The 11,055-nt window shown below is 58.8% G+C and overlaps 1 protein-coding gene across 1 annotated transcript; it reads right to left on the bottom strand.

Annotated features, from left to right (window-relative positions):
• Positions 1-515: 515 nt before the first annotated feature.
• On the bottom strand, positions 516-2,287 carry LRRC15 (leucine rich repeat containing 15). Its single transcript, XM_063131732.1, has one exon. It carries the CDS (start codon positions 2,285-2,287, stop codon positions 527-529), a length of 1,761 nt encoding a protein of 586 aa, XP_062987802.1. The 3' UTR covers positions 516-526.
• Positions 2,288-11,055: the final 8,768 nt, after the last annotated feature.

Raw genomic sequence — 11,055 nt, 5'->3', positions numbered from 1 at the left:
CTCCAGGCTTCCTGCCCTATGGCTGCGTGCTGTCTGTGGTGCCCAGGGCCAAGGAGGTTCGCCCAGGCACTATGGCGGTGCCTGTGGCTCATCTCAGCCACAACCATGAGGCCCACAAAGGGCAGCCATGGAGCCTTCTTGTCACGGGAGAGAGGGAGGCAGGCGCCAGGACTCCTCAGGAAGAGCTGCCTCTCCACCTCCGTGGGCCTTGAGCGGGCACTGCTTCTGGGTGGGCACAAGCCCAACACACCCACATCCCCCCCCAGCTACACTTCGGCCACAGAGGGACTGTGAGCCTGGGACAAATGAGCCCCGTCCAGCCTGGGACAGAGAGACGTGCCGCTCACTGGTACAGTTGGACCCACGTGTGCCTTAGGCCAGGAGGAGAGGCGCCAGGGCAGGGGTGTCGGTGGGGGCCACGTGAGGAGCATGTGGCCGCTGGAGAAAGGGGTGCCAAACAGATGTGTCCCCCACCCCACCCCCACCCCCACGTCCCAGAACGTTGCACAGCTCTCCGGAGCTCTTTTTATGCCTTGCCGTGAGCCGGGCTCCTCCGGTATCCGTAGACGGCCAGCGCAGCCAGTGCCAGGAGCAGCAAGGCACAACCGACCACGATGCAAGTGACCACCACCCCAGTCTGGGTGCGCGTCAGGCCCCAGATCCCCCCCTCCGCGGGGCCGCTTCCAGGGCCCGGAAGGTCCGTGGCTGCCCCCGGGAGCTCCCGCACTGTCTCGGCACTGCTGGGCTCCTGGTCCGGAGCGGGAGGTTGGCTGCGGGCAGGCGGCAGGGCCTCTGGACTCTGGTCCTGCGCTGGGATCTCCGTCTGGCCGGAGGTGGCCATGGGCCAGTCAGTCGCTTCAGCAGCCGCCAAGCCCAACTGCCCGTCGTCCAGCTCTGCAATGGGCTGCCCCTGCACCTCGAGAGGCAGGGCGCACACGGGCTGGTTGCTGCCCAGGCGGGGCCTGTTCTCCTGCAGCCACCTCTTGAGCGCCAGCAGCCCGGCGTCGCAGCGCCAGGGGTTGTCGTGCAGCCTGACCTCGTGCAGGCGGGGCAGGCGGTTGAAGAAGCCCGCAGGGAGGCTCTCCAGGGAGTTGTTCTGCAGCTGGACGGTCACCAGGCCGGGCGTCTTCCGGAAGAGGCCAGCCGGCAAGGCGCTGAGCCGGTTGTTCTGCAAGGAGACGTTCTGCAGCTTGGCGAGGCCGCGGAAGGTCTGCCCGTCCAGCGTGTGGAGCTCGTTGGTGTGCAGGGAGACCTCCAGCAGCTCCGGCAGCCCAGCAAAGGCCGAGGGGGAGACGGAGCGGAGCTGGTTCCGGCTCAGGACCAGGAGCTGCAGCTCCGTCAGGTTGCCAAAGACCTGGGCGGGCACGGTGGCCAGCTGGTTGTCATAGAGCCACAGCTCCCTCAGCAGGGGCAGGGGCCCAAAGGTGCCGGGGCGCAGCTCCTGCAGGGCGTTCCCAAAGAGGGACAGCCGCGAGAGCTCGGGCAGGTCCAGCAAGAGGCCATCCGGAAGGGCCTCGAGGCCGTTGTTGGAGAGGTACAGCTTCTGCAGCCTGCGGTTGGCCGAGAAGAGCCCGGCGGGAAGCCGGCGGATCCGGTTCTGGTGCAGACCCAGTTCCTGCAGCTCTGTGAGGGCATCGAAGGCTCCGGGGGGCACCTCGGCCAGCTGGTTCTCGTAGAGCCGCAGCACCTGGAGGCGGCGCAGCTGCGCAAAGAGCCGGGCCGGCAGGCGGGAGAGGAGGTTCTTGGCCAGGTTGAGCTTGGTGAGGGCTGCCAGCTGGTCGAAGGCCCCCGGCTGGATGGTCCGCAGGCTGTTGCCGTGCAGTTGAAGCTCCCGCAGGCTGCTCAGCTGGGTGAAGTGGGCAGGGTGGATGCGGGCGAGCTGGTTGCCCGACAGGAGCAGCGACTCCAGTTTGCCCAGGCTCTGGAAGACCTCCAGCGGCAGCTCCCGGATCTTGTTGCTGGACATGCTGAGGTAGCGCAGGGAGGCCAGGTGGTGGAAGGCGCCGGGGCTGACGTGGGCCAGGCTGTTCTTCTCTATCCGCAGGGCGATGAGCATGGAGGCGTTGCCAAAGGCCGCTTCGCCCAGCTCCGTGATGTGCGTGTTGAGGACCTGCAGGCTCATCATGGCGTGGCCGGGCAAGGGGGAGGGCATCTCGGTGATCTGGGGGCCCACGCACTCCACCTGGGCAGACCGGGAGCAGGAGCACCCCTCTGGGCACTGGCCGCCAGCTGGGCCCAGGAGCCAGCCGCAGAGGAGCAGGAGGGGAGCGCAGCCGCGCAGCGCCATGGGGCCTGCAGGCAAAGCAAACACAGAGCATGAAACACAGAAGGAGGAGGAGGAGGAGGAGGAGGAGGAGAAGCGGCCCCTGGACTTCCCCGGGGCTGCATCCGGATGGCGGACGCTCCCTCCCTCCCTCCCCCCCTCCATCACATTGGAGGAGCCTCCTGGGGGCACGTGGACCCTCAGGCGTGCCGGGTTCTCTTCCAGAGGCATGAAGCGGAGCAAGAAAGAGCGGGCCGGGTAGTGGGGGCTGAGGGACGGGGGGGGGGGGGGTGGCTGAGCACAAGCAAGGCAGGGAGAACCAGCAGGGCTGATTCTCCAAACCAGGAGCTCTTGATTCCTGCTTGATCCCTGGCCATGAAAGCAATGCAGCCTCAGACACTTCTTTTTTTCTGGAGGTAGTTTCATCCTGGACCAGAAGGGGAAAGCAAAGCAAGAACCCTGGAAAGGTGATTTTGGCGCCCGGCTTCGATCTTTTGCATTCCCAACAGCCTTGTATCTACTAGCACATGCACGCACGGACGCACCATCAGTGTGTTGATGCAGCAAAACTAGCAGCCCAGAAACACATTCAGGGGTTTCAATGGAAGCCAAAGCAAGCCAGTAGCTATGGTCCTTTCTTTTCTGCCCCTTCCAACTGGTGCAGGGCAGGCAGAAATCCAAGTGGTGCAGATTTTATTGACATGAGGCATGATGTTGCAGAAGAGTTGTGTCTGTCGAGTTTCTGCCTGCCGCACCATGTCTTGATCACAGGAAAAAAGCTGCCACCGCCCTGTATCAAAGGCAGACTCCAAAGGAGGTGAGGAGGGGTTTAAGCCCCCCCATCTGAAACTTCCTTGATCCAGTTTTTCCTGCCATCCCCTTCAGGCCTTCTCTCCATGCCTTTGTCACACACACACACACACACACACACACACACACACACACACACACAAATGGGCTGTAGCCAAGGCCAGATGCTTCGGAGAAACCCGTCTATTCTGACACCCTGCAGAATGAGGCCACGAAGCCTCAACCTGCTTCTCCCACGGATGCCTCCCGTGGGCTGCCCACGAGTGAGACAGCCCCACCCCCATTTTGCTTGCAAGCCACTGTTCTTCATTGGTCTGCTGCTGCTACTGGCCACAGAGGATCCATGTAATACTCCCCCCTCCTCCCTCTCCACCGCCATGTCATCTAATCCTGATTCAAACCATCTAAACGGGTGTCCGTCTCCACATCGTCCTGCTGATAGCGCCCCCCCCCACGCACACACCTTATTCAATGCCCTTCCGCACAAAGCCCCCGTGGCACAGAGGACTATCCCAGGCCTCTTGTCATGGCATCGGAAGGAGGCCCCAATTCGAGGCCGCCAGTATCAGTGGCATTGTCTGTATACACCAGTTATTGGGGAACATGAGTGGGGGGTGGCTGCTGCACTGTGTCCTGCTTATGGGTTCCTGGTTGACAGCTGGTTGGCCGCTGGGTGAACAGAGGGCTGGACTAGATGGACCCTTGGTCCGGTCCAGCTTCAGGGCTCCTATGATGTCCTTGAGCAGCCCCCCTTCTCTCCCCTCCCCACCCCACCCCATCCTGGCAGCGTCTCCAGCATGGCTTAGCTGTGTCTGCCACAACTATTTGCAGCCTTTCCAGCTTCCAGGCTGCTGGGGAGGTGGAGGTGGAAGAGGGGGGTGTTTTAATCCTCCAGGCAGGGCGGTTTCCCTTGACTCCAGCCTGCTGAGCTCTTTGAAATGGGAAACTCAGACCAGCCGCTTGGGCTGACAGGCAGGTGGCTTAGTTAATGAAAACAGCACTGGACAGGATAAGATAAGAGGCCCTGGAGGTCCCTCAGCCCAGCCACCCCTGTGGACAGCTAACCAGGGAAATACCCCAAATCTTTGGGGAGGAAAGGGAAGGCCGTAGGTATGGGGCAGGGCCCAAGAATGCCCCTTTCTCTTGCACTTGGTGTGTGGTGCAGTGGAAGGAACACTTTCAAGGAGGCAGAAACCCTAAGGAAGCGCTGCCTAGTTGCTTTGAATGGTTTTGGACTTGCCCTGCGTCTACAGGAGATGGTGGGATACACTTTTCAATAAAATCACATTTGGGTCAGTCCATGCCGTCTCAGGCCGTAGCTAGAGCTAAGGTTTATCCCAGGATTGTCCTGGGGTCAAACCTGTTCATCTAAGTGCCACAAAGGGCATCCAGCACTCAGGCAGGGACGAACCCGGGATGATCCTGGGATAAACCTTAGGTCTAGCTACAGCCTTATTCTGAGCCCAATGATGCTATTCCCATGTCCCTGGTTTACTAGGGTGTTTGGGCAACGAAGCAAGCCGACGCTGGCTAGCCTAGCATGCAGGTGGCATGAGGCTCCGAGCTGCCACAACCGGCCACAGGAAGTCAGGGTGCATTGCCACGCTCACCCTGTGGCAGGGAGGGTGGCTGCCGTGTTTCCAAGCCCTGCCACTTCCTGTGCGAGACAATAAAGAGGTCTGCCAAGTAATCCACAAAGCTTGATTCAGCCAATAAACATCTCTTCGCACCTGGAGAGAGCTTAAACCCTAGGATCTTTCCTCCAGGCGAAAACTTGGCTATCTAAGCGAGACGATTGCCATTTCAACAAAAGGGAAGGTCTTTTCCCTGAGTCCCTTTAACTTCAGGGAGGATTCCTCTGAAGAAGCCTTTGGCGAGAAGCTAGCCAAGCTGATCACCTCTCGCCTTGTTTTAGCTCCGCCTGTTTGAATCTGCGGCGGACTCTGGGATTAGTCATTTCTGAAGTCCCTTCCCCCTCTGAGGATTGCTGGGTTCCCACAGACTCTGAGTTGTTTGCGTTTTCACTGAGAAGGTCCAGTGAAGATTCATCCCTGGTTGGTGAAGAGCCTGGGAAAATTGCCTCCTCCACTTCCTGTGTAGCCTGATACGTTTCCAGTCCTGTTTCTTCTGCTTCAGAATCTGATTTTGATTGATAGCCTGAAACTCTTTCCCCCACACTAAGGGGAACAGGCCTGATCCTGACAGTGGCCAAGCCATTGGCCTTCTCTGTCCACCTTGGCTCCTCAGAGAGCCGTCCGGCAGAGCTCTATTTATTTATTTATTTTTTTATTATTAATCTGGACCCCATTTGAACCCTGGCTGGCCTACTGTCACTGATACAGCACCTGAGGAGGTGTCTAGAGCACCATCTGGATCAGTTTTATGGGAACCGTTGCAGCCTGAAGATGTGGACGAGGCGCTCGCAGAAATTCACCCAGCCACCTCCACCCTCCCTGGCCCATTTTTGCTTCTTCAATGGAGCCCAAGGGGAGTGGCTGGTGGCCCAGAAGGTCAGGAGTGCCTCCCGGACCGAGGGGCTGATCCCAGCGGCTGAGAGACGGACCCTTACGAAACCTTCGCAGGACCCAAAAGACAGAAACAGCTGGCACTGAGCCACAAACACCCCCCTTAGGGGCCAGGTGCTCACGAGTGTGGATGGCCCCACTCCAGGCGCTCCGCAATGAAATGCATGATCAGCCAGACCAGCGTGGAGCACTTGCAGTCCTCCAGATGTGGTTGGACTCCAGCTCCCATCAGTGCCAGCCAGCATGGCCAATGCTCAGTGATACTGGGGGTTGAACTTCAGCGGGAATTTCAAGGTGCAGGCCTGCGGCCCCCAAAGCATGCAGAGAGAGGGAGGCCCACGAGCCACCTGTCCCATTCGTCCCCTTAGGACCATTTCACACATGACGCAGGGGCAAACCCAGGTTTGGCACCGCAAGCACAGCTGCCAATGGCAGCTTTCTGATGCGTGGACTTGTGTGATACGCAAGCTTATCTCATTCACACTTCCTTCCCCCGACTTTTAGATGTGCCTCGAAAACATCTTAGGTGTACCCCTAAAACAACTAATGTGTGAAGTGGCTCTTTGAACACTCTTGAAAGGCTTGGTGAATGCTTTTGATAGACTTTCTCTCCAGCAGATACATACCCCCCTCGTGTGCCCCCCAGCCACCCCCCACACACACATATCACTCCCTTTCCTCATAGCCACAGCTGAGCTGTCTAGACTAACTCTCCCTCCAGCTGACCACTTTCCCATCCATTTTGACTCGATGGCACTTCTGAAGTGCAGCGGCGCGCTTAAAAACCCTCACAAGCAGCCAGCCTTTGGCCCTGCGGGAACGCTGAGGCTGAGAGGCCCCTGCCGCACCCCACCGGGGTGAAATGAGTGCCTGCAGCGGGAAGAGCAGCACGGCCGCTCTCTGCACAGGGGCCTCTGGACACTGGGAGCAGAGCAGGAGCCTGGCCTGCCTGCCTGCTTTCCTGCCACCATGATGACCTCACCACCACCACCACCACCACCACCTCAGACCCTTTGACCTGACATCAGGGATGACTAAGAGGCAGCACGTTCAGTGTGCAGACTCCGGTGGGCACCAGCTTCCTCCCTCGGGCCACTACGGCTAGCAACTGTGCGGGGAAGATGAAAAGTCGAGGAGGAGGAAAGCGCCTGTGTCCCCCCGCCCCCCCATCCTCAAAGGAAACGCAGGGAGGCACCAAGAGGAGTCCGTCCCAGGAGGCACGAGAGGCCAGCTGAGCAGAGCCCTCCTCGGGGGTGGGGGAGGGGCATTCCTAGTATGTCAGCCGCTGCACAAATTATTCACTGCTTCTGTTTGAGGGGGGGGGCATCGGAGGCAGCTGAAATGTGCTCTTCCTTACAGCCTGAGGCCGTCACGTTTCCACCTCAGAGGAGCCGGGCTGGCTGAGCACTGGCACGCTTGAGGGCAGAGCGGATGGGATAATCGCTGGTTAGAGACCCGGTTGGAAACTCTGAGTGAGGCTGGTGGTCAGAGGCCTTTGCGGCCACAGGAATCGCACACCGCCAGGCCAAGCTCTGGATGCGGCCCCCAAGCCCAGGATGCTGGCAGGGACCACTGCCGCCGCTGCTGCTCCTGCTGTCGTCAGCAGGGCATTCCTGGCCTCTGAGGTAACAGACAGCCAGGGCCCATTGCAGCGGTTCTGGCCCAGGCCTCTGAGCACTGTGCATAAGATGGAGGAGGGAGGGTCCTTGCTGGGCACAGTGAGGCCAGGGGTGGTGGGGCAGAGACCCCCTGGGCGGGGAAACTTTCTCCCACATGCTTCCTTGCAGCCGATGAAGAGGACTCCATCCCACGAAAGCCACACACGTAATGTGCTCCCTCCCTGAGCCTGCCCCATTCCTCAGCAGCCCCTAAAAGGGACCACGTGTGGTGGGTATGCTTCCACCCCCTCCGCCACCACGGGCTGACCGTGTGTTTGATCTAGGGACCGAGGGCACCAGGCTGTGCTCATCGCTGGCCCTCCCCTGGCCTAGCTCCTCAGAACACGTCCAGATAGAGGGAGCCTAGTGCCAGAAGGCCCAAGTGCAGCAGTTCCATCTTCTTTCATTAACACAATTTCTGCACTAAGAAAAAAGACAGGAGGAATGGTAGGAAGATTGAGGGGAGACCTGATAGCACTCTTCAAATACTTAAAAAGTTGTCACACAGAGGAGGGCCAGGATCTCTTCTCCATCATCCCAGAGTGCAGGACACGGAATAACGGGCTCAAGTTACAGGAAGCCAGATTCCGGCTGGACATCAGGGAAAACTTCCTGATTGTTAGAGCAGTACGACTATGGAATCAGTTACCTAGGGAGGTTGTGGGCTCTCCCACGCTAGAGGCCTTCAAGAGGCAGCTGGACAACCATCTGTCAGGGATGCTTTCGGGTGGATTCCTTCATTGAGCAGGGGGTTGGACTCGATGGCCTTGTAGGCCTCTTCCAACTCTGCTATTCTATGATTCTATGATTCTATGATCATAGGGGAGATGCTCCAGCCCCTTCATCATTTTAGTTGCCCTTTTCGGTGGAAAAACTGTGAGAAAACTATGAGATCCCACATGGAGCACAAATGGGCTGGTGCATGGAGTGGCTGCTGCCACGGATAGTGCCGTGTACATGGCCCCCACGTGGCTGCCTCTTTGGGGCATCGCCCAGTGTGTGTCTGAAGGAGGCAGGCGGACGCCCACTCCCAAAGCCCCAGCAGACAAGAGTCGTGCCATGAGCCAATTGCTCCTCTTTGCCCCAGGGCAGCTCAACTCTCACTGAGGAACCCTAGGCCAGACAGGCTGGGAGCTCTCTTCCCCCTCCCCCTCCTGCTATTACAGACTCACAGTGAGCCGATGCCTGACCTGGCCAGGCCTTCTCCAGGTCCCCACTACCAGCACCATGAACTGGCCTTGGGCCGGGCGAAGGAACGTCACAGAAACCCACAAGGGGTTCAAAACTGTTTCTGTGGCTCTGACCTGCAGATTCTGCAGCAGACGGTTTTTCACTTTGGGGGTGGTGGTGAGGAGGGGTTGTGCAAATTCACAGTTGCACTAATTCACACTTGCGTTAATGCACATTAGTGGCAATATGCACTTGTGCTAATGCGTAGAAGCGGAAGTGTGAATCCGTGCTTGTGTGCATTAGTGCAAGTGGAACAAAATTCTCAGACATCCCTAAAAAGAAAAGAAAAAATCCCGATTCCATCCACGTGTGGACGACCGAAAGAAGGGTGCCCGATCATCCCCAAAACAGAGTTTCGGACTGAACAAAATCTGCACATCCCTCACCAGGAGCCCCCCGCCCGCCCCCGGCGGAATTCCACCAGCCCCCGAAGCCTGGACTTGTGCTGCTGCAGCCGGCGAAGCTGCCTGCCAGACCAAACACTCTGCTTCAGGAGGAAAGAATCTCTCGGGCGCGAACCCCACCGCAGCTTTGCCGCGGACATATGGAAGTGGTTTTCTCCTTGCAGAACAGCCCTGTTTACAGCGAAGGGCTTGTAAAGTTAGCAGAACACGCGGCGCTTCAAAGGGCGGCGTCTGACGCTCAGCCCTCCGTCCTGGAGGAGCCCGGCTCGGAAGAGACATCTGAAAGGAACACAACGGCCCCCCTCCCGCCCCGCTCCCAGCCCCCAGCCCCCTCCCGCCCTGGTCTTGTTTGCAGGCAGGCATGGAGCGAGACACCGGAGCGTGGACGCGCCGCCCCCTCCGCGCCGCCCCCACGCGTGCCCCCACGCCAGCGCCCTCCGCGCCCTCTTCCCCTGGGCGCCCTCCGCTCCCTTTGCCCAAACTGCACTTTCGTTCAATGGGCAGCGATGCCCGAGACCTTCCCTTGCTTGCAGGCGTCCTCGACGGTTGCTGGGCATCGTCTGACGAACTCAACACCTCCAATCTCCAAACGATTTTTAACTTTTTTTTTTTTTTTTACAGTTTTTGGAGTGAGGATGGGGCGGTGGGCGGGGGGGGGAGAGAAATGTTTGAAGTTGAGGTGGAGACCCACCCACTTAGGAGATGGTTGAGGTGGGAGCGCTGATTGGCAGAGGCGGCGGCGGCGGCGGCATCGCGAACGAAGCGGAGACTCCACTTACCAGCTGTGGGAGGGGAGGGAGGGGAGGAGGCCGGTGCTGTGCAGGAGGCGGCGGCGGCGGCGGCGGCGGCGGCAGAGCAGGAGGCTCGGTCGTCCGTGTGGCTGGCTGGGAGTCCAGCACTGGTGGGGCTCGTTCTGTGCTCGCGTTCTCCTCCCTGTATTTAAACCACCCAAACCAATGAATCAGCAAAGGGGAAGCGTCACAGGTTGCTGAAATCATGTTCCTGGAACGGAGAAAGAGAAAGGGAGAGGGGTGGGGTTGGGAGACTCTGTTTTTGGGGGTGGCGCCATGGAGGGGAATGCCCTAAATCCCACCCTCCCAGCCCGTCTGCTGCAGCCGGCGCGCACCACCCTTGGACTTCGCTTCCCAAAGGCCGTACTGATGGGGAAACAGCGAGGAGGGATGAAATGATCTCTCACATCACCTGCTCAAGACGGGGGAGGAAAAGGAGCGAGAGGAAAAAGAGTTCATGCAACCCCTTGAGGTCATCATCATCATCATCATCCCCGCCGGCCAAGCCAGCTTTCCCCTGGACGAGTCCAGGGTTCGCACCACATGCTAAGGAAGTCTGGGTGGCCGACTCACCCAGCCAGACGATGGAGTGGGAAGCACAGGTCAGAGACTGGTTTCCCCATCAGCTTCTTGTTGGTGCCTCCTTTATCATCCAAGGGATGATGGGGCAGAGAAGGCCCTGGGTGGGCCACGGCTGTATGAAGGAGCTGAAAGGGAGGTCGACAGGGAAGAACTGCAGATCACAGAATGTGCCTTGAGAAACAGAGTCCAAATCCTGTCAGAATTAACCTGCTCTGGATGCCGCATCTCGCAAAGGATGCCACGGAGCAAGAGAAGGCCAGCCAAGCGGTCATTGGACTGGAGCAATCCCCCAAGCAGGAAAGGTCACAACAGTTTGGGGCTTTTTTGCTTAGGGAAAAAGGAGGGAGGGAGGGGGAGACATGACAGAGGTGTGGAGAAAGCGGGTAGGGGATTTTTCTCCCCTTCTCCTAATACCAGAACCCAACAGGGCCACATCCCATGAAGCTGATCAGTGGGAGTTTTAAGACAGATTTGGCATGAAGCGCAAGTCTGTTCCTTAAGGTGATGTGATCCCAGTGCAAGAAACTGGCCAACCTCTAGTCTAGCATATTGTGAGGAAAGTGTTACAGGCCTCGGGGTCAAAGGAACAATTTTGTGTCTGTGCATAGCTTGTGAGTCCACAAAGAAGGGGATTTATAAGGCCAGCATGGGACGGGGGAGGATGAGACCAGGAGTAAAGGGGCACGTGGGCCCCTTGGATCCCCTGTAACCCCCTGATGCTTGTTGGGATGGGCATGACCTGTGGCAGCTTATTCACATGATCTTGCGACTTGTGCTTTACCACCACTCTGT

Source organism: Elgaria multicarinata, chromosome 8 (assembly GCF_023053635.1).
Source record: "Elgaria multicarinata webbii isolate HBS135686 ecotype San Diego chromosome 8, rElgMul1.1.pri, whole genome shotgun sequence".
NCBI lineage: Eukaryota > Metazoa > Chordata > Lepidosauria > Squamata > Anguidae > Elgaria > Elgaria multicarinata.
This window is presented reverse-complemented; position numbering and strand designations above follow the sequence as displayed.